The following is a 24,464-nucleotide window of genomic DNA, read 5'->3' on the forward strand; positions in this document are numbered from 1 at the left end:
CAGGCTAAGAGTTCCCTGAGTAAGGCTATACCCCTAGGGAATCCCGGGAGTGGTGTACCTCTGAAGGAGATGACAACAGAGATCCTATCCAATGAGTACTAATGACCCTGGGTGAAGAGAGATTTTTTGAGGGAAAATGGCTTACTTTAATGGCTGCGCAATGCTTTCACATGTGACTACTGCAGATGGTCCACTTATTGTGATTGAAAACTTACTGTCAAGTGACCCTGGATAGTATGTCGGTGTGATACGACAGCTTGAGGAGTGGAGTGGGGGACAAGATGGTAGAGGTAGCATCCTTAGCAAGAGGGTCACTGTCCTAGCAAGGAGAGGAGCAGGGAAGGGACTCTTAACACCAAAATCTAGCCAATCACAATCCCCTACTTAGAAGCTGACCATTCAGATGTGAACAGACATCTTTTAAAACAATGGGATTTTTATTGTTGAGTGTATTTTGGCTTTGAGCTACAAAACACTCGGATGAATGGGGCCCAACACTTCTGGGATGTACAATGCAGGTAATAGGAGATTATAGTGTAGAGTTCTACTTTAAAGAGACTTCTCAGCTTTCACAACCCCTCCCCTTTCCTTTTCACCTGCACTCCATAAAATGAGCTCTGATCTTTCTGTCCCTCTTCATTGGTTTGACGAAGGAGCGAGATTGCTCCGAAACATGTTGCCGCCCATTTTGTGAAATCATTCCTGCCGGACGTCCTGTGAACACTGATCCCGTTCCAGCCTGGTCACGCCTGGTGACGGCTCCCGGCTCTTTTCTTCCTTTTATGTCAGCCAGTCTGGCGGTGACCTCCGGGCAGTGCTGTATCTTGGCCTAGGCTAACAAGGCCCAGGCCTAGGGCGGCACTTTGCAGGGGGGCAGCAAAAAATCTGCACCCCGCACAAAAAAAAAAGCCTCCTCCTTGCTCCAGTATAAAAAAAAAGGGTCCCTGCTGGCTTGCGCTACACTTTTAGTATAGTGCCAGTCTTATGGAGTGAATTGGGTCAGAAGGCAGGGTCCAGGAGGCAAATAAGTCTGGCACCCACATAAAGCGGTCGCACTGCTACCTACCAGTATGATAATACCGGCGATTGAGGACATTCGGAGAGACCGCAGGCCGCCGACCACACTTAATACAACTGCCCGACGGTCCCCCATGCTAGCAAGTGTGGCACTGCAGCCTAATTCTCCGCCTTCGCAACTCTGCCCCCAGGTATTGCAGGCATCATGTCAATAATATAATTTCATTTCTTTAAACATCCTTGTCCTTGAGCGAGAATATTGAATTTCTTCATATACAATTAAGACTTTTATTGTATATGAATGCGATAATATTTTGGACTTGCTCACCTCCAGGGCTGCTGTTAGAAATCGCGGGGCCCCGTACAGACTACCTGGCAGGGCCCCCCCCCCCCAAGAAAATATTAAAGATATATTTAGCTAGAATTACAACAAAATCACTATTAGCAGATGCAAATATAACATAACTCACATAATTCCTGCTAAATCTAAAAAAAAAAAAAATGTTAAATAAAAATGAAGATGAGATGAGAAAAATATACAGGCTGGGCAGTTGGAGCTCAGTGATCAGAGAGACAGAGAGAGTTACAAATAAACTCCTGTGTAGAGATAACATTAGAGCCAGTGCTGGGAGGGGGGCCCACACAGGGAGGTGGATTAGTGAGGGACTACTGTCTCTTTCTTAGCAGATAAAAGCTGATAGCAGGGAGAGGGACAGATCAGATTTAGGTGCTGGAGAAAGATTTCTGTATTTGTTGTCCATCACTAATCCCCCTCTCTGTGTGGGCCCCCCTGTGTGCTCGGGCCCCCTACAAGAGGGCTGGTGGTCCCCCCCTATCAGCGGCCCTGCTCACCTCATATGTCCTATCGCAATATGTCACTGGATTAGTAGGATTACTCCAATCTTATAAGATATTTGGACTTGTGTTTGCTGCCACTGATTATATAACTTATTTGTATAATGACTATGGACTTCCTAGTCATTATGCAAGTAAGTGAAATATTCCTATAATCACAATCAGTGGCAGCAAACACAAGTCCAAATATCTTAGGCTGCACTAATGGGCACTGTTAGGCTGCACTGGTGGCCACTGATGGTGCTGTACTGATAGCCACTGATGAGGCTACACTGATATGCTGCACTGATGAGGCTGCACTGATGGACAGTAATGAGGCGGCACTGATAAGGCTGCACTGATGGGCACTGATGAGGCTGAACTTATGGGAACTGATACACTGTGGTTGGGGTCTGTGGTTTACAGATGACAGAATGGGGTCCGAAACCGGCAGGGGTATGGCCTTTACAGGAAGGGGTGGGTCATATTAAAATTAGGGGGTGCACAAGTTTAGTCAGGCCTAGGGCAGCACAAAACCTAAATACACCCCTGCCTCCGGGCACCATTCCCCTTGGCTTCCTATATAATCTGGATAATTGGCTTTCTGCCAACAGAGCCACCCCTTACCTACCAGTCATTGGTGACTCGGTCAGGTGCAGTAGCACAGCAACATATCTATCCTTCTGGATCCATGCCACAGTCATTTGCTTCCGGAGGAGGATAATCACTCTGCATGACCACTTTCCATATTCTGTAAGTGCAATCCTTTCACCTAATGCGTGTTTTTTTATCAATAAACAGATACACTTAGATGGCTGTGCCTTCTTGTCCACTTTTGTATTCACAGTGCTGGGCTACCACTGGTTGAGCGGCAAAAAAGACCAGTCATACAGTGGGAAAATAAGTCTGCATGAGTGAGGTAAGTATGAGACAATATTTATTACCCCGTAGACAAAATAGGCAAATAACCTTGCAGTGCGGGGGAGGGCAGTGGGCCACTGCAAGGTGAATTTTTTTAGGTTGACTGGGGTAAACTTTAACGGCTGGTCCATGCAAAAGAAGTCAGTGGTAATACAGCCCAACATTTTATATTTGCAGAAACACTGTGGTATTTGCATATTTTGGCCAAAATCATGGCCCCTTATCAATGCCTGGACACAATCCGCGTTGTTACCGTGAAAAGTTGTGCCGTCCTGACTGTGGTGCTGCAACTAAAATAATAATTATTACCTCTCTCAGGGTTTGTAATCCTATTTAGAAATACACGCACTACCTAATGTAATACAAGTGCCATCTAATGTAATAAAACTGGTCAGCGGTGAGCAAATTAGAAATTGAAATGCAAATGTAAGAAGAGAATAATTCATAACTGGAACAATCCAATATTCTTCTTCTTAGTAATTTCCATATCCCTCTCCACCCCCCCAGGCTCTGGTGTCTTTACAATGACATTCCTACTGTGACAGCACTGGTAAGGTAAATACAGGTTCTGTACAGAGCAGATATAGGATCCAAGATCAACCAAACCACCTTCTATCCTGAAGAACACACTAGAAGGTTCATAGTGGAGTTCTATGACTAATATTAAATTATTTGGATGTAGTACCACCCTAAGTAGGTGCTAGGATAGTTAGGTAAGTGTTAGTGTGTGTTTTGAGGCAAATTTAGTTGCCACACTGTAGGCGGTGTGGCTATAAATGTTGGCAGGGGAGGACTGGGCCAGGGGGCAGGGGGGCAATTGCCCCCCTGGGCCACTCTGATGCCCCATAAAAAGGCTGCACCGCTCCTGCCACAGACATGCTTAGAGAATTCCTGGTGAAGAGAAGTAAAAAGTCCCCACTTCTGACTTACTGAGTGTGGGATGAAGACAAGGACAGAGCGCAGCCCCCACCCAGCATGGATGGTGTAAACTGGGTCTGAGCAGAAGCCAGATCCATGCCCCACTGGAGACTCTCCTCCCCCGGCCAGCCATGACCAAGCTGTCCCAGCTCCCCCCAACCGCCCCCTGCTGGCCAGGTTGGGAGGCTGGTTAATTGGGAGTACCTGGAGCGGAGCTTCAGCCTGGAATGGGGGTCAGGAGGAGGCTGGGAAGAGGGAGAGTGGGAGGGGGAGAGGGGGTCGAGATGCTGCACCATGGGCCTCTGGTTTGTATTTGCCCTCCTGGGCTGAAAGTTGCCAGTCAGCCCCTGAATGTTGGGTAAGGTAGAAGCATAGTTTGGCTCACTGTACCCAGTGAGCTGTGATTGTGTGCTCTGCCTGCTGCTGCCAGTCTGCTGGATAGCCCCCCTCCCCCTTTATTCAGGCAAATAGAGAAAATTATGGATGATAGGTGTGGAGCTATAAAGATGGCAGCATGAATAATAATACAGCCCCAGCCTATCCCAGAGTGACAGGCTCTCGAGGCATGCTGTATTTATTCTGGGAGAACACACAGCTCTGGGTCTTGTTCAGAGTTTAGGAGTCCAGCCTGAGGGCACACACTGCCCTCTCAGGCACAAGCTGCCATAAGGAGGCCTCAGGTGGGTGACCTGAGAAGGGAATGTTGAGACCCGGGTGCTTGGAAGAAGCTGAGGGGAGCTGTCTGCCATAGAGCTGTCTGGTATCACTGGAGGGCATTGCTTGAAAGACTGGAATAAGGTATCCATCTGTCCTTGCGCCTTGTGAGTATAGACACTGAGAAATCTTGAGGACCTTGTGCTTTAGCTACCCCTCAAGTAGGGATAGACTGATTATTGGCAAGGCGGATATATCGGTGGCCGATATGCACTTTCCCCGATATATAGGTATCGGCCCTGGAACTGGCCGATATTGCCGATATTTTTGTGACGTCATTCTGCCTTCTTAGGCTGCCTCCCTCGCCTTGGACACCCTCGTCTGGAGTCGGGACTAGTGTCCCGGGACTGTATCACAGCCATACACCCACCCACAGCAGCCCAGTGCCAGCCAGCCACCCACATCCACAGGCCCTGTACCGGCCAGCCAGCCACAAGCACTGTACCAGCGAGCCAGCCACCCACAGGCCCTGTACCAGCCAGCCACCCACAGGCCCTGTACCTGCCAGCCACAGGCACTGTATCAGCCAGCCACCCACAGGCACTGTACCAGCCAGCCACCCACAGACACTGTACCAGCCAGCTAGCCACCCACAGCCCCTGTGCCAGCCACCCACCTGCCACAAGGTGCCAGACAGCCAGCACCCCACCACAGGGTGCCAGACAGCCAGCCACCCACCCACAGACAGGGTGCCAGACAGCCAGCCACCCACAGGCCCTGTACCAGCCAGCCACAGACACTGTACCAGCCAGCCGCCCACAGGCCTTGTACCAGCCAGCCACCCACAGCCCCTGTGCTAGCCTCCCACCTACCACAGGGTGCCAGCCAGCCACCCACCACAGGGTGCCAGTCAGCCATCCATACCTCCCAACTTTTTGAGATGGGAATGAGGGACACTTTTTAGCAAAAGGATGTAGTCATAGGACACACCCCCTGCCACGCCCCCTTTAAGGAGAATTATACAAAAACAATTATTAGTTTAGCCCACAAGTGCTTTATTGCCATTTATTTGCCATTACTATTTCTTCATAATGGCTTGTTAAATTAACAAATGCAGCAATTTAGAAATTTGATGGAAGTGCATTTTATATACAATTATGGGACAATTGGGAGCTATGGCCATCCACCACAGGGTGCCAGCCAGCCAGCCACACACCCCAGGGTGCCAGCCAGCCAACCATCCACCACAGGGTGACAGCAAGTCAGCCATTAAGCATTAAACAAAAATTAACATGTTCAGTACCAGATTTGTGTTAAAAATTGTCTTTATTTTTCAAAACTTTAAATGTACAAAATATCAGCCCGTATTGGCTGATACTGATACATTGTGACCAAAATATCGGTATCGGCCCTAAAAAAAACATATTGGTCTATCCCCACGCTCCGGTGCCTTGTTATAATCAGCTGTGGGTCTATTAAAGGGGACAGCGGCTGGTGTCCTTAAGAGCTCTGTCCAGACATTTTCCTACTAAAAGAGACTTTGCTCTAATGGCTCTACCACTACTTTAGCTGAAGTCTACTGTTTGGCCTTTATATGGACAGCTGTTTTGTTGTGTTCCTGTATTTGCTGTATTATTGGATTACCCATTACCGACCTCTGGACCTGTCTTGGCTTCTCTCCTGGCTCTGACCTCGACTTGCTTCCACAGATTTGCTACTGCCTGCTTTCCTGTGCATGACCCCGGCTTGATCTTAACTACGCTTATGCTTCTGTTCCTGATTGACCTCCTATGTTTGATCCCGGCTCTGGCTTCCTGCTCAGCCCTGCTGTCAAGACTCGTCTGCTCATCCAGAGTGTCATCTGCCCTGTTGACATCTCTTCATATAAAATCACCAGGCAACTACATCACTGGCAACCCATACTTCTTTGAGCGCAGCACCCACTGTCACCACTCTTAGGGATGCTCTGCACTCAGCCGCAAGAGTAGCCCGCTCATCACTTCAGCCTCTGGTCAGGTACGTGACACCCCCCAACACTGTTAGCAGATCGCAAGCTGGCCAGGCCCCCAGGACTGCTGCCCTTGTGCTTATAATGCACCATCATGTAACACAGACTGCCCACAAGGGTACGAACAAAATTGCTGCCAGAGCAGAAAAGTATATTGTTTTATGTGAACAGGTCACTGTAAGGCAGCAGGGAGCCCAAGTAAAATCCAAAGATGTATAGATTCAACATACGCACAGAGGGGATAGTGGGAAGGCAAAAAGGTCTGTTCACTCCCAGAGGAAATGATGTGGGTAGTACAGCCAACATAGAGGGGACTCAAGAGCAGAAGGGCACTTGAAGGCTCATTGTAAATCACAGCTCCCTTTCCTGCCACTGGATGTGTGACCCAAAGTGTTGCAGCCAGATCCTCAAGAATTGACCATCTAGGGCAGGGGTGGGGAACCTTTTTTCTGCCAAGGGCCATTTGGGTATTTATAAAATAATTCGGGGGCCGTACAAAATTATTGGTATTGATGATGTTGCTGCTCGCAACTGGTTTTCCAGGTTTGCGTTGGTCAGTCTGGAGCGCAGTCGACTTTTTGTGGTGGTAAGTTTTGAAAAGAACTGCTGGCGGGTACTGCTGGTTGGTACTGCTGGTGGGTATAGCTGGCTGGTACTGCTGGTGGGTACAGCTGGCTGGTACTGCTGGTGGGTACAGCTGGCTGGTACTGCTGTGGGTACTGCTGGTTCTGCTGTGGGTATTGCTGGATCTGGCTGGTACTACTATGGGTACTGCTGGCTCTGGCTGGTACTACTGTGGGTACTGCTGGTTCTGCTGTGGGTACTGCTGGCTCTGGTTGGTACTGCTGGCTCTGGCTGGTACTGCTGTAGGTACTGCTGGCTCTGGCTGGTACTGTTGTGAGTACTGCTGGCTCTAGCTGGTACCGCTGTGGGTACTGCTTGCTCTTGCTGGTACTTCTGGCTCTGGCTGGTACTGCTGGCTCTGGCTGGTATGGCTGTGGGTATTGCTGGCTCTGGCTGGTACTGCTGTGGGTACTGCTGGTTCTGCTGTGGGTTCCTTATGGCTCTGGCTTGTACTGCTGGCTCTGGCTGGTATTGCTGTGGGTATTGCTGGCTCTGGCTGGTACTGCTGTGGGTACTGCTGGTTCTGCTGTGGGTACTGCTGGCTCTGGCTTGTACTGCTGGCTCTGGCTGGTACAGCTGTGGGTACTGCTTGTTCTGGCTGGTACTGTTGTGTGTACTGCTGGCTCTGGCTGGTACCGCTGTGGGTACTGCTGGTTCTGGCTGCTACTGCTGGCTCTGGCTGGTATACTGCTTTGAGTACTGTTGGCTCTGACTGGTACTGCTGGTTCTGCTATGAGTACTGCTGGTTTTGGCTGGTACTGCTGTGAGTACTGCTGGCTCTGGCTGGTACTGCTGTGAGTACTGCTGGCTCTGGCTGGTACTTCTGGCTCTGGCTGGTACTGCTGGTTCTGGCTGGTACTGCTGTGAGTACTGCTGGTTCTGGCTGGTACTGCTGTGAGTACTGCTGGCTCTGGCTGGTACTGCTGGTTCTGGCTGGTACTGCTGTGTGTGCTGCTGGACAGAAATTCTGGCTAGGAGAAGTGTAGCAGCACCACACTGGAGGAAGAGGTGATGTTTCTTGTATTGGTCACAGGCGGAGTGCATTTGATATCACTCCGCCTGTGACTCACTCAGACTGTCATAATGGAGCAGGAACTATACGGGAAGCATTGGCTCTGTTCTGACAGATCAGCTGAGAGAGACACAGACTCAGCTGCACAGGGGGCCGGGCCAAATGACTTTGCGGGCCGCATACGGCCCCCGAACCATAGGTTCCCCACCCCTGATCTAGGGGAAGCCAGGATCATAAACACTAACAGGCTTTCTGTATGCAAGGGAAAAAAGCCCTATTCATTCTAGATGAGGACCAGAGAAGGCTCTGTGACACCCCCACTACTTTTTACCATCACTGGAAAAAAGACAGGGTCCAGGGACCATGCCCCTACTGCCAGTCTTGGTTCCTCCAGAGGGCGTACCGCCAGAGGCAGCCAATCTCAACTATGGAACCCAAGGGATTGCTCCAGAGGTTGCTAGGAGTTGCTGTGCCTGCAGCACATGCATTTGCGTCAGTGCACATTTTTGTGCAATTTAGTGCGGCCATGCTGGGTATTGGCACGTCTGCCTGGTCTTCTGCGGTTTGTTCTCCAACAACAGAAGCTCATGCTTGTGGCCCTAGTCTATTGTGTTGGCAGATACTATACACCAAATATCGACAATCGGCCTCCTTCCAGTACTTGTGCCCAGAACCCTTTTGCTCAAATGTAGGTCTAGGGAGTGATATTGTATGAAGCGTCTCTTGTGAATGCCCTTTGATGAAAAATTCATCTTTGGCAAATGCCTGGATGAGTTATCAAGGAGATTAGTGGTGGAAAAGAGTACCTTTTGCCCCAGATAAAGAGGGAACAGTCCCTATCTTTGAAACAATCTACTCTCTGAGGTTAGGAAGAGATCCTTTCATTTCTCCCAGGCCTCTAAAGCAAAGACTGGAACTCAGTTCCTCCATAAGTCCTAGACCCCCAGTCCTCCTAATTCACAAACAGGTTCTCCTCACAATAAGTGTTTTTGAGCCTTTACGGCCATCTAGTCTAAGGACATTTCAGACGTTTAGACCTCGTCAGGCTAGTGGCAGATTCTCTGCAGACTCTCCCAGATTGTCTGGATCCTCTATTCTAAGGGTTGGTTTACCATCCTGCTATTCAGTCATGGGTTTAACAGCCTGGATGTTGAATTCCAGCTTCTAGGGGTCAGGGACATGTTGGTCAGTCATCCTTATCCTTTTAAAAGCTAGGAAATCCATTTCTTGCAAAAGTCTACCATTGCATGTGGAAGGCATATTTTTCTTGATGCAAGACAAGGAAACTCCACCTCAAGGAGTTCTACATGGGATGAATTCTGTGTTTTCCAGTCTGGTCTGGGTTAATGGTTGACCTTGAATACCTTCAAGGGTCAAATGTTAGCCTTAGCAATTCTCTTTCCATGACTGCTTGACTTTCACTTTCACTCCCTAATAAAGGCCATTTCGTACAGCATGAATACCCAACCCCTGGGCTGCACAGCTGCACAGCAGTGGCACGGCTGCACAGTAGGAGGTTAGCATGGCCTTTTATAGTCCTGTCCACACCACAGTCACTGCTCACCTCCTGCTGTGCAGCCGTGCTTAGCCTGTGTGCTCTGTCCCTGGTCTCCCGAAGCTGGAGATCTGCACAGAGAGAGAGAGTGGGAGTATTTTAATATTAATAAGGTGATTACCCGCTTGTTAACATAAGTTGGGTTACTCCCGCCCTCCATTCAGAGAGGACATACAAGCTGATAACTGCCTCTGCCCTGCTGAAGGTAGGACTGCGCAGGGGAGGCAGAGATTGAAAGGGAGCAGTAATGTTAGACAGGGAAGGGGGGCCATAACTGCAAAGGCTACTCTAATAGGGGAAGCTCTGATTGCTAGGGGCAATGTGATATAAGGGGGACTGCACCGTAAAGGGGCACTGTAATCCTTATAGTGCCCCTTTATAGTGCAGTCCCCTTTATATCACTGTACCCCTTTACAGTGCAGTCCCCCTCACATAATGTAAAGGGGACTGCACTGTAAAGAAGTACTGTGATGTAAAGGGGATTGCCCTTTGAAGTGGTACTGTAATGTAAAGGGGAGCTGTGATGTGAAAGAGAATTGAGGACACTGTGGGGCTGCTTTAAAGGGGGAACTTTGATGTAAAGGGGGACTGTGGAAACTGAAATAAAGGGGGGCTGTTCTGTAAAGGGGAGTTGTGATGTGAAGGGGGTTTAGGACCGACTCTGTGAATATTCTCCCACCCCTAGTCCCTGAAAAAATTGGCTGCCACAAAACCAGTCCCTGGTGCCAAAAAGGTTGGGGACCACTGTTTTACAGGGTGTCACTCACATTATCACTCCTGTATGTTCCCCAGGGATTTCAAGAGACCTCCAGGGAAACCCAGGGATAGGATAGAATCAAAAATTCTATTTGAGCTACTTAAAGCTAACCTTCACCCTCCTCGTGAAGTTCCCCCCTCTCGACCGCTACACAAGTCGGGCGGAATTTGTTTATTTTTTCGTTATTCACCTAGACGTTCATAGTGCTTGCTGGGTCACCTGGGATATGTATGTCACATATCCCAGGAGGCCTTGAGTCTTCCATTCAGCTAGTAGGAGGGTGGGTGGGCCTTGAGGTGCGTCATCGCAAGGCCCTGCCGGTTGAACCCAGAAGAGCTGGTGGGTAATGATGGCAGTGCGGGACTGAGCTGTGTCTGGTCACAGAAGATTGTCAGAAGATTGCTAGTGGGACAACGCTGGATCTGGTGGTTGAGTGAGTATCCATACTGTGCCTACAACACCACCATGTAAGCGGAGGTATAGAAAAAAAGAAAGGGGGGTAAGTTGAATTTCCTCTTTAAAAAGTCTTTATGTTACACAGTTACATAAGGTTGAATAAGGACACCATTCCATCCAGTTCAACCTGTGGTGTGTTTGTGTGAGTTTATATTAAATTCCATATCCCTGTATGTTGCGATTGTTAAGATTCCCATCTAAAACATTTTCGAAACTAGCAAACACTCCCTACTAATACCACTGCTTGTGGAAGGGAGTTCCACATCCTTACCAATCTGACAGTAAAGAACCCTCTATGCAGTTTAAGGTTAAACCGCTTTTCTTCCAGTTTCAATGAATGGCTGCGTGTCATTTTAAACTATATCCCACTGAAAGGTTTTTTCCCTATGCTAGAGTCACCAGTAAGGTATTTGTATATTGCTATCATATCCCCTTTTGAGCGTCTCTTCTCTAGAGGAAATACGTTTGGTGCTTGTAGTCTTTCCCCATAAGTTCCTTTATTAGCTTTGTTGTCCATCTCTGGACTCCTTCCAGTTCCTACACATCCTTCCTGAGCTGAGGACTGGTGACCAGAACTGGACAGCATACTCACGATGTGGCCGGACCAGAGTCTTGTGTAGCACCCCACTGGGTCTTCTAAAGGCAGGGTGTCACCTCCAGAGGCAGGGGGCAAGCTAGCATTTACCCAAGGGCTGAGTCCAAGGCTATAATGGGGAGTTTTGAACAAAAATTGGGTGCCAATCACTTTTAACATTTTCAAAGCTTTCATGTAGAACTTGGAAGAAGGTTGTAGAAGAGAGGGTTTTGGGTCTTAGGTACCAGTAGCAGATCACTTACAGACTCCTTGGATCCAGAAAAAGTACAGCTTCACAGTACCAGAACCTTTAACCGCTTGCCGACTGTGCACAGTATATTTACTGCGGCAGTCGGCCCCGGCCAGGCAGAGTGACGTAGGTCTACGTCGCTCGCCTGTCACTCCTTCCAGAGCCAATAGCGGGCGGGTGCGCGCCCGCTGTGGCGCGCGCCCTCCTCGGCTCATTCACGGAGGAGTGCGGGAGTGTGACTGGCGGACCCGATGTCCGCCGGTCACACTACGATCGTCAGGACAGCGGGAGAAAGACAGAGCGGCTTGTGTAAACAAGCCGCCTGTCAGTTCTCCCTGTGTAAAAGTGAAGATCAAACAGTTCAACTATGTAGAACTGTTGATCTTTGTTTTTACACTAGTAGACCTGTCCCTGCACAGTTAGAAACACGCCCCTAGGACACACTTAACCCCTCCCTGTCCAATACTGTTAACCCCTTCCCTGCCAGTGTCATTTTTGTAGTAACAGTGCATATATATAGCACTGATTACTGCAGTAATGTCACTGGTACCCCCAAAAGTGTCAAAAATGTCAGTCAAGGGTCCGATCTGTCCGCCGCAATGTCGCAGTACCGCAAAAAAAATCGCAGATCGCCGCCATTACTCGTTAAAAAAAAAACACCAAAAATGACAAAAATCTTTCCCTTTGTTAGTAAACGCGATAACTTTTGCGCAAACCAATCAAAATACGCTTTTTGCGATTTTTTTTACCAAACATAGGTAGCGTAAAACAAATTGGCCGAAAATTTTAAAAAATTTTGATTTTTACATTTTTTTTGGGGGAATTTCATATAAAAAAAAGTGAAAAATATTGTTGTTTTTGCAAAAATTACGCTCTTTTTTTGTTTATAGCGCGTGATCAAAAAATCTCACAGGTGATCAAATACCACCAAAAGAAAGCTCTGTTTGTGGGAAAAAAAGGACGTGAAATTCGTTTAGGTACAGCGTCGCACGACCGCGCGATTGTCCATTAAAGTCACGCAGTAAAAAATCGCAAAATAACCCCTGGTCTTTTAGCAGGAAAATCCTCCGGTGGTAAAGTGGTTAAGTCGACCTAGCGATACTGCAAATACGTTTTAGATTGTAGAGCAAGATCCAGCTTCACAGTGTCAAAACCTTTAGGCCGACCAAGCAACACTGTAAGCACGTTTTAGATTCAGATGCATCCTCCAAACGAGTCACCAGGCCCTCCTGAGGAACCAGCCTTCATCCTGGCTCTCTCCAGCAAGGGTCTTCTCTTCTCTATTTGGCTTGGCTTCTTCCACCTCGGGCAGGACTGCCTAAGGACCACCTCACACAGAGCTAACTTCAGCAGCACCTCCCCAGGCAAGGGGGCTTGAGGCAAGAGAGAAAGCACATGGCCCAGCCTAAATATATATCCTCTCCCAGAATGCACCATTGGCCAATAACCTCCTACTGGGATGGATGGAAGAAAAATAAATATTCATAACTCAACCTAGTTTTACAATCTCATACTGGCCTGTGGTACCAGTGACACCTACTGGTGACAGTAAGAAATGCACAACCTGATTGAGATTAGGGAAAGACCAGAAATAAACTGTACAATTAGTCTGAGCTGTCTACAGCCCAGCCAAAAACTACATTTCCATAGTAGCCATAGTTTAGAACCAGGGTGCTACAGGGTGCTAAAATGGTAGAATTATAGTCTTATCCCTTGAGTATATACCCTTTTTTGTACATGCTAATATTCTGCTGGCTTTGCTTGCCGTAGCTTGCATTGTATGCTATTGCTAAACCTGTCATCTACTAGGCCCCCCCAGATCTTTTTCCATCCTGGATTTCCCCAATGGTCCCCCCCCCCCCCAGCAAGTAATTTGCATTCATATTTTTAGTACCCAAATGCATTACTTTACATTTTTCCACATTAAACCTGATCTGCCATGCAGTTGCCCTCTCCATTATTTTATTAGGTCCTCCTGTAAGGTTTTCACATTTTGCTGTGAAGTTATTGCCCTGCTTAGCTTTGTAGTGTCAGCAAACACTGAGATTGAGCTATTTATACCCAATACCATTTATAAATAAATTAAACAGAATTGGTCCCAGGACAGATCTTTGGGGGGGGGGGGGGGGCTCACTTACCACTCCAACCCATTCTTAGTGCCACTATTTATCACCACCCTTTGGATGCGCGCCTGTAACCAGTTTTCTATCTAGGCAAATACCATATGGTCCATGCCTACAGACCTTAGTTTGTAAAGTAAACGTTTATGGGTAACTGTATCAAATACCTTTGCAAAATCCAGGCCTTCTATTATCTAGATGGCAGCTCACTTCCTCATAGAATGTTAACATATCGATCTGGTAAAATCAATCCTTTATGAATCCGTGCTGATTACTACTAATCATAGCGTTTTAATCAGCAGTTTCTTGGATATGGTCTCTTATCATCCCCTCCAATAGTTTACAAACTATTGATGTTAGACTGACAGGCCTGTCATTTCCAGGGGTATATCTCGGACATATTTTAATCCCTTTACATCGAAAGTATGCAAATATGCGGCCCCACTGCACTGGGCTTTTTTCCGTCATGCCGCATATTTGGGTATTTGTGCTTTGTCACCGAGAGCTCCAGGCCCCTTCTAATGATTGGGACCCGAAACGGCCGGTGCCGGGTCACCTGACTGCTGTGATAGCCTCTGATTGGATATCACAGTGATCAGTCACTACTGAGAGCCCCAGGCCACGTTCTAATGTTCCGGACCCGGAACAGTCGGTGCTGGGTCCCCTGATCGCTGTGATAGCCTCTGATTGGCTATCACAGTCATCAGTCACTACTGAGAGCCCCAAGCCCTGATCTAAAGTTCCAGACCTGGAACAAACGGTACCTGGTCATCTGATCGCTGTGATAGCCTCTGGTTGGCTATCACAGTCATCAGTCACTACTGAGAGCCCCAAGTCATGATCTAAAGTTCCGGACCTGGAACGGCCGGTGCCGGGTCATCTGATTGCTGTGATAGCCTCTAATTGGCTATCACAGTCATCAGTCACTACTGAGAGCTCCAAGCCCTGATCTAAAGTTCCGGACCCAGAACAGCCGGTGCCGGGTCATCTGATCGCTGTGATAGCCTCTGATTGGCTATCACAGTGATCAGTCACTACTGAGAGCCCCAAGCCCTGATCTAAAGTTCCAGACCCGGAACAAACGGTACCTGGTCATCTGATCGCTGTGATAGCCTCTGATTGGCTATCACAGTCATCAGTCACTACTGAGAGCCCCAAGTCATGATCTAAAGTTCCGGACCTGGAACGGCCGGTGCCGGGTCATCTGATTGCTGTGATAGCCTCTGATTGGCTATCACAGTGATCAGTCACTGCGAAGCCCACCCCCCGTGTTTTCTATTTCTGTAAATGGATGAGAGAGATACATTGCATCATTCTCTGTCCTTGCAGAGATACAAAAAAAATAATTTTTTTTAAAATAAATTTAAAAAAAAAAAGCCTAGATCAGAGTTTGATCCAGGGTCAGTGTTTTTGTCAAGACCTGGGTCAAAGGTCAAGGTCGAAGGTCAGGGTCTGTATTATTTGGACAGGAATTTTTTTTTTTTTTTTTAATGTAGGATTAAAAAAAAAAAAAAAAAAAAGCAAAATGCGCACTATTGATTCTGGGCTGTACTACGGGTATAAACAACAACTAACATACATATATGTGGTATCACTGCGATCACTTGGCTTGTTCTTTGGTGGTAGGTTATGAGAGTAGCAAGAAATATACAACTATATTTATAAAAAATTATTATTTTTTTTTTTTTTACTATTTCAGGCCAGTTTTCCTTTGATAATACAAAAAAATCAGGAGATATCCATTACCATTTACCACCAAATGAAAGCCAAATTTGTCCTGAAAAAAAAACAAGGTATAATCCACCTGGATGCACAAAGTGATGACATGTACGGTTTTACTAGTTACAAAAAAAGAATAATGTTCCAATTCAATTGCAGAAATCTTGGAATATTTTTACACATTGGGAGCTATGAGGGAGGTATCTATGTTTTGGATGCACTCCAATTTCTTAGTTCCCAATTTATAATGAGGTTTTGGATCTTTTTGCTATGTTTAGCTCTCTTTATGTCTTATCTAAACACTGCTCTTGTTTAGTGCTCTTTGTAGGATCAGCCCGGCACGGAAAGGCGCACGCCATCTACTGGCGCCCGCAGATATAGGCATTCACGTGTCCATCCCGTCCTCTTTCAGAGCGCGGCCGTGTATGTCTAGTACACTGGTCTGCGTTTCACGCAGACCAGTGACGCTTCCGTGTCGGTGGAACGCATCGGCCGCTCACGCTTCCGCCGGATATCCGGTTAGGGGGCGTGTCCGGCCCTTACGTTTCAGGGAACCTTTGACGGCGATCAGCTGAGAGCAGGCAATCCAGCTGATTCATCTTTCAGCTGATTGCCACGCTTTTTAAATCCTGTGTATCTGGCGTCAGAGCTATCTGCTCTTTTAAAGATTTACACCCTTAAGAGATTGCTACCTGAATACTGCTGATCTATGTGATCGGGGTGATGGTTTTTTTGACTTCATGATCTGTGCATGATGCCCAATAAGACTCCTTAGCCTTCACCATTTTTCTTAAAGTGTTTTATATGCCTGGCTATGGTCATAATACCTAGCATGACACATTTATATAGATATTTGGTCTTTATTTTGCTCATTTATCTCACTTGTTGATCTAATATGGTTGATAAATTTCTCTTTGACTCTATATGAGAGATATGGTGGGCAGAGGATATAAGTTTTTGGGCACCCTGCACATGTGTGGTCTTGTTTGATTGGACCTTGCAGTAATTATGCAATTTTTGCCCAGCAGACCTGCTGTCATTTGAGGTTCCAGCTGCTCCTACCCAGTCTTTTACCAAGACTTGGTTAGCACTAAAAGTCCTGAAACACTTCAAGACCTAAGATCTCTGGTTTTGACCTATAACACCGCGAATACGGCACTCCTGATCGACAACAAGCATATGCGGCCCATTTGTTTTTAATCACCAGGCAGGCTATCCATGCTCATTATCACAGTGAACTATGTAAGTTGTTATTAAACTTTCTACTCAAACACAATGTAACTATATTTATTATGTTGAAATTAATATGTTATGTATTAATGATCCACAGACCACCCTCTAAGTGCGCACCCCTGAGGAAGGAGCCCAAAAGACTCAGAAACGCGTCGGGTCACAGCCCGGGGGTTATGTGGTATTAAGTTCGACTGTCTCATGTGCAATATGTTCCAGCTTGCCTTTTTGTTTTAATCTTTTTTCTGTATCAACTAATAAAGAATCTAACTTTTATATAAATTGATCTGTTGTATACAATTTATTGGTGCCTAAAAAGTCCCACCCCTAGGGGAATTTTCCTTTCTGGTTTTGTACAGTTTTACTAACACACGTCAAAAATGCAAAATTGGGCTTAGGCATTTAGGTTTGCTTTATGTCCCTTTCACACATACAGACCGTTCGTCTGTTTTCATCCATTCGTTGAAGGATGAAAAATGGACAGTAATGCATTCCTATGTAAAAACAGATGTAAATGGATGATCATTCATTTACATCCATTTTCATTCGTTTCCATCAACATCATCATCACGTCAGGGATAAAAGCCCTATTTTTCATCGGACGAAAAACGGATGAAAAGAGATGACAACGGATGAAAAACGGATGTGAAACTGATGTTGACTGAAAAAAACTGGTGACAAAAAAAAGTGACTGAACTGATGAAATGAACGGTCCGGTCCGTATGTGTGAAAGGGGCCTAACCCTTAGGCACAAAGGGGTTAAATATTTGTACTATACCTCCCAACTTTGGCAAAGAGGGACACCTATTAGCAAAAGTATGTAGGCACACACCCCATGCCACGCCCCTTAACTACTAATGGACCGGAAGGTTATACCACCTTAATGACCAGGCCATTTTTTGCGATTCGGCACTGGGTTACTTTAACTGACAATTGCATGGACATATGACGCTGTACCCAAATAAAATTGATGTCCTTTTTTTCCCACAAACAGAGCTTTCTATTGGTGGTATTTGATCACCTGTGCGTTTTTTATTTTTTTGCGCTATAAACAAAAACATAGCGACAATTTAAAAAAAAAAACAATATTTTTTACTTTCTGCTATAAAACACAGCCAAAATTTTTTTTAAAAAAAATCTAATGTTTTCATCAATTTAGTCCAATATGTATTCTGTAACATATTTTTGATAAGAAAAACTCCCAATAAGCGTATACTGATTGATTTGCGCAAACGTTTAAGCGTCTAAAAACGATGCAAAATTTGTAAGGAATTTTTATTTAATAATTTTTTTTTGGTGGCAATCAACAATTTTTAGCAGGACTGCGACATTGTGGTGGACAAATCAGACATCTAACTGACACTTTTGACACTTTTTGGGGACCAGTGACACTAATACAGTGATCAGTGCTAAAATAATACACCGTCACTGCATTGGCAGGGAAGGGCTTAACATCAGGGGTGATCAAAGGGTTAAGTGTGTCCCTAGGGGGTGCTTATTAACTGTTGGGGGGTTGCACTGATTGGGGAAAGACAGAGATTCTGGTTCCTACTTAGCAGGAACACAAGATCTCCATCTTGTCCCCTTGCAGAACGGCGATCTGCCTTGTTTACATAGGTAGATCGGCTTTTTCCTATGTGATCGCGGGTGGCCGGTGGACATCGAGTCCACCAGACCAATTTATTAACTTCCCCACTAGCCAATCACGGCGAGATCGCTCCTCCGGCAGTGCAGTGGCACCATCTAGTGGCTATTGAAGGAAACTATGTACAAGCATGTTGTTTCGCGCAATAGTGCCACTTTGCCGTAGTATATATGCGGCAAAGTGGTGAATGGAGAATTGTACAAAAAAAGATTGGTTAAACCCACAAGTACTTTTTTCAGCACTACTATACCTTTACTATAGGTATATTTACTATACCTTTATATTGGCTTTTGAAATTTACAAATGCAACCATTTAGAAATTGGATGAAAGGTTTAGCACTGGGAAACACTTTTTGATAGATAAAAAGTGCCTATTATTTACAACTATATAGATCGGACCAAAACGAGGGACAAATGAGGAGGAAAGGGATAGACGGACTTGTGACGATACTCACCGTCACTGGGAGTGAAAGACAGACACTATGTGACAGATACCTAATGGACACTGAAAATATGGTTTGGATAACATCAAATGGGAGAGTAATATTTATCAACAATATCTCTCAAGAAATATGAAGATTTAATCCCACTTTACACTGTGAGGCCTACAGCCTGTTGCCATGAAGTCTGTGACTCCTAAATAATCAAAGCAATGTTTAGATGTGTATTGAGATAATGTGTATTGTATTCCAGGAGCTCGAGGATGGCTGTCTGCTAGTTAATTGGCTCAGGTTGATTGAATCACTGTCATCTATTAGTTGCTGAGTGGAAATAGAATACTGTTTGTGTTGGTTGTTCTTTAGATATGTTAATTATATATCTGTATACAATTTTATCTGCATATGATAATGTAATCAGGCAACCCCTGACCTGATGGGGTAATTTGAACAGGAGGGGGATGTGCTCATGTGTGTATAAATTGAGTGTGAAAATGTTCAATAAAGACGAGATTCCAGTACAAGCTAAGTTGTCGGCTAGCTTTGTATGAGGCAGCTGGAAAAATCTGATATCTATGTTCACGACTGGGAGGAAGCCGAATACTGACGGAAGTCCACAAGTACAGTGTGGGTTGTGGTTCCGTTACAGGACTGTGTTCGGAATCTGGGACAGTTGGGTGGTTTGTTGGTACCACGTTGGCTTTTCTCAAATTAGCTGGTACCATTCCAGTCTGTAGACTGTCCATAAAAATTAGGAACAATGGTCTAGCTATCACCATGTTGTTAGATAATATCCAACTTATGTATGAAGTATGTTTTCTATCATCTGTATATTTTCACAGGCCTACTGGCTGTAGAATGGTAATCTTACTTACAAAGAACACAGTTAGAAAACTGAGGTTGTAGAGTAGAAATGTCACCAAACATTCAGGTCAAATGAAAAATGTTCAAATAGAAAGCAGCTCTGTTCGGGATAGATTGGAAACAGGAAGAAAAATCCCCAAATCAATGCTGGAAGGAAACTCCGGTGAAGTTGAGGCCCAAGAAAGGAGATTCAGCTGCCGTAAAAGAAGTTCAATTTCCATTCTTATATCGTTAGTGATTAATGGAGTGCTAACATCTTGTTCAGCAATGTACAGAGACAGGCCATACAGGGACTAGAGCAACATTACACTATGCACAAAAATATGAAATGATAGAAAAAATTAATTCTAAGGATTATTGCAGATGATTATATCTCACACTACACCCCCCATAGCTTTCTAATACTAAAAATCCTTCTCCACATACAATCCACACCTGGTGTGATAAAGTCATCCTGAAAACTAAAGTGGGGTACACACTTTAAGAAAGTCCGATTTTCCTCGTTGTTCCACTGCAAATCAGAACCCACGAAAGCAAATTTGTACAAAAAATTCTCGTATGACAAAGGATTTTTTTTTGTTGTTGTTTATTGTTTCTAAACATGCGCAGTCTATCGTTTCTGATTTTTCTCATACGAAAATCGTACAAAAACAGTACATATTAAGCGAAAACCGTTCTGTTTCCGCACAAGAAAAATTTTGGAGCTTTCCCCTTTGAAAATTTTTTGTTTAGAAGGTCAGAATGGGCTGTAAAACTTTGTACCCCTACTGTTCTTTCCTACCCTTCCTGACCTCCGCTTTCCCTTTCTTTTCTTTTCCTAAGGCCTCTTGCTGCTGTTCTATGTAATATCCGCTGTATTCTGGATGCCTGAATTTGCTGGATCTCCGTGGTGTCTGGCTGGCTATCCGACTCCCCCTACGGGGACCTTCCCGGATGGCGGTGACAGACATAACGTGTTGGGGGTTTTTTTCTTTGTTTGATGTTTGGCCAAATAGGCACACTCTTTCAATATGACCGTTTGTTTGACCCCCTGTAGATGCATATGTTTCTCTCAGGGCGTCAAGATTGATAGTTTTACCAACTGTGCCTTCTCTATGTATCTCTTATCTGCACTTTGCTTGCTCTTTTTGCTGTTTTGCATATACTTGTACTGTCTTGAATTTGTTAAATAAAGATTATTTAAAAAAAAAAAAACTTTGTACCCCTGAGGAAGAAGCTATGCAAGCTTTGAAACGTGTCGGGTAATCTTGACATTGATCCATGTATACATATATATTGGTGTAAAAATTTTTGTACATTCCATGTATATTGCTCCACATTTTGATCTCTGTATATATATATATACGTTTTTATCTTTGTGATATAAATAAAAGATGTTTTTTATAATACTATAGTATACTTTATAAGTGCCTACAAAGTCCCAATCTCTAGGGGAATTCTTTCCATGGTGTAAAATTTTGTGTACACATTATACGAAAATCGTACGAGAGTTCTTTGGACGAAAATTATTGCCCAATTTCCTTATAGTGTGTACGAGCCTTTAGTGCAGGGATCCTCAAACTACGGCCCTCCAGCTGTTGAGGAACTACACATCCCATGTGGCATTGTAAAACTCTGACATTCACAGACATGACTAGGCATGATGGGAGTTGTAGTTTCCGAACAACTGGAGGGCCATAGTTTGAAGACCCTTGCTTTAGTGGAAAGGATACCAGTAGTCCATGTTCTCTGCAAAGAAGACACAAGCAGTAAACATTTCCCAGCTCTCTAGACACAAACCCAGGAGAGGAGATCTAGAAACGTTCCAGAAACATTCTTACCTCCTCCAATGATCACAGCGTCATATTTCAGCTTCAGCTGTCCTGTGATTTTGGAGTAAGCTCTTGGGCCAAGGTGTCTGGTTTGCTTCATGCATTGCATGCCCACGCAGGTCATCTTCACACATAAAAGGAAATGTGCAGCTGTAACCAGACGGTGTTCTCCTCTGCTCCGACTGAGAAGTGGACTTTGTTATTAACCTGAAATGTTCCTGTAGTACAGTATTTGGCGGAGAGTCTGTACAGTATATGTAATATGTAATCATTACATAAGCAGACCTGGAAATAGAAAGCTGGAACTGAATGTGAGACTTAGGAATTTGTACTCTATCCCTGTCAGATTCTTGGAAAGCTCACACTGAAGAAAGAACATCTCAGTAGGAAATTCCTTATCCTGTGATGCAGAGAGTTCAACTGCCAAACTGGTAGAGAACCAAGAACATAGAGAGCAGAGAAAAGGGTTTTTGTTAACATATTAAATCACACGTCGTTCTCAAACATTGATATTATTTGACTTATTTATTTTTGAAAAAAATTTAGGACAACCAAAGAACAAACTGTATTTTTCATTAGCAGGTTGTGTCTTTATAAAGCCAAATGTCATGATACATAATCAGTAGCAACAGAAACAATTTCTGTTACTTATTAAATCATAGTAATTATTTGAGATTGTCTCTTACCACTTGACAAGAAGTAGGTACCTTGCCAATGAGAAGTAATTATATGACACGGTCTCTTGTCAAAACCCAAGTTGTAGGTACCTGGCCAGATAAAAGTAATTATATGAGATGTTCTATTGCCAAAATCCAAGTAGTAGGTACCTTTGCCAGACAGAAGTAATTATATGAGATGGTTTCTTACCAAAATCCACATTGTAGGTACCTGGCCAGTTAGAAGTAATTATATGTGATGGTCATTTAACAAAATACAAGTAGTGGTTACCTTTGCCAGATAGAAGTAATTCTATGAGATGTTCTCTTGCCAAAATCCAAGTAGTAGGTTTCTGGTCAGATAGAAGTAATTATATGAGATGGTTTCTTACCAAAATCCACGCTGTAGGTACCTGCAGTGGTGTATTTTGGTTTTGTGCTGCCCTAGGCAAGACTAAAATTGGGCGCCCCCCCCCCCCTTTATAAATTTTCCCCACTACTTCCTTTTTAATAGATGTGACTGTAATGTTCTGGTACCTTTGGGTACCCTAATTACTCTTTCATAAGTGTATGCGCCCCACCATTCTCTTTTGGTAAGGTGGGCATACACCTTTAAGCCCGATGCTGTCATCACTGAGCGCCGGACTGGATGGCTATTTAGATCGCCGGCTCTCACTCACATGTGTTCGTTCAAACTGCTTTGTGCCTTGATGGTAACCTGTCTTGAAGCTCTCATGCTTGCAAGCATACCTCGCTGTCGGAACCACGCTGCGCTGATCCCTGATCCGCTACCGGATCATCCGCTCTTGCTGAACCTCTCCTCTGCTACATTGCTATTAGTGATAAGTACCCCACAGGGGAAACCTCTATAACCTTTATACTAAAGCTTACACTATCTAGCTCTGCATACTAAGGACTATTACTACATCTGCATTATCTAAGATTGCTAGCTCTTGAGCCTACTATCACCTGTTCCTGCACTGGGTTGATCTCTCTTGTATGTCCACCTGCTACTCTGTCATCTGCTACCATACATGATTGCTAAACCTATCTGCATCCCATCTGTTACTATCTTACTTTCAAGAACATTTCCTTTCAAGTGTCTGTCATCTACCATCTCTACCCAACCTGTCTCTTCAGCCTATCATCACTGTGATACTATATACATAAGTCACTCTAGGAAACATCTTATTGAGTGTGTGTATTTACTTGCTGAATTGAGATCCTCCACACATGATGAGTCATTGAGAGTTGGGAATGGTGTCTCAGCGTTTCTCTTACATGACTACTGAAGTGGAATATTTCTGCAGCTGAAAATCCACACCATACATAAAACGCAGGAGCGTTACAGTGACTCCCTCCCAAATTTAAGGACTACAAGTCCAAGCATGAACCCCTGAGATCTCATGAGAGGGGGTGGGGTGAGAGGGGGTGAGAGAGAGGGGGTGGGAGAGGGAGGGAGAGAGAGAGGGGGGATGAGAGAGGGGGGTAGGTTAGGGGGGGGGGAGGGGGATGAGAGAGAGAGAGGGAGAGAGGGAGGGGTGAGAGAGAGAGGGGGTATGAGAGAGAGAGAGAGGGGGTATGAGAGAGAGAGGGGGGGTGAGAGAAAGAGAGGGGGGGTTGAGAGGGGGGTGAGAGAGAGGGGGTAAGAGAGAGAGAGAAAGGGGGCAAGAGAGAAAGAAAGAGGGGGTGAGAGAGAAAAAGAGAGGGGGATGAGAGAGAGGGGGAATGAGAGGATGAGAGAGAGATAAAGAGAGGGGGAATGAGAGAGAGAGAGAAGAGGGGTGAGAGAGAGAAGAGAGGGGGGTGAGAAAGAGAAGGGGGGTGAGAGAGGCGGCTCTAGCAACCAGTGGCCAATAGAGTCTCAGGTGGAGGGGGGGCAGCTGTTTTTGCTGCCCCCCTGCAAAGTGCTGCCCTAGGCCTGGGCCTTGTCAGCCTAGGCCAAAATACAGCACTGGGTACCTGGCCAGTTAGAAGTAATTATATGTGATGGTCTCTTACCAAATTCCAAGTAGTGGGTACCTTTGCCAGATAGAAGTAATTCTATGAGATGTTTTCTTGCCAAAATCCAAGTAGTAGGTTCCTGGTCAGATAGAAGTAGTTACCGTATATGAGATGGCTTCTTACCAAAATCCCCGTTGTAGGTACCTAGCCAGTTAGAAGTTATTATATGAGATGGTCTCTTACCAAATTCCAAGTAGTTGGTACCTGGCCAAAGAGAAGTAATTATATGAGATTGTGTATTTTAGAAGGTAATGTGGCAAAAATGTATTTTTTATTGCGACAATGAGGTATCATCCCTGTTAATTTGGAAAGAGGTAGAGAGGGACTGAAACATGGGACTTTAAGTATACACCCACTGTCGCATTAGCCAATAACCAATATCCAAGATAATTAAAAAT

General features: G+C 45.2%; 1 protein-coding gene across 1 annotated transcript in view; it reads right to left on the bottom strand.

Moving 5' to 3' along the window:
• The window catches only part of PYROXD2 (pyridine nucleotide-disulphide oxidoreductase domain 2), a 179,266-nt gene extending 157,613 nt beyond the window's left edge, over positions 1 to 21,653 (bottom strand). The window contains exon 1 of the mRNA XM_082268370.1: positions 21,416 to 21,653. Within this exon, the coding sequence (XP_082124496.1) occupies positions 21,416 to 21,530 (115 nt within the window). The 5' untranslated portion in view covers positions 21,531 to 21,653. The remainder of the gene's footprint in view (positions 1 to 21,415) is intronic.
• Between the last annotated feature and the right edge of the window lie 2,811 nt (positions 21,654 to 24,464).

Source organism: Pelophylax lessonae (genome assembly GCF_965119305.1).
Source record: "Pelophylax lessonae genome assembly, chromosome: 9".
Taxonomy (NCBI): domain Eukaryota; kingdom Metazoa; phylum Chordata; class Amphibia; order Anura; family Ranidae; genus Pelophylax; species Pelophylax lessonae.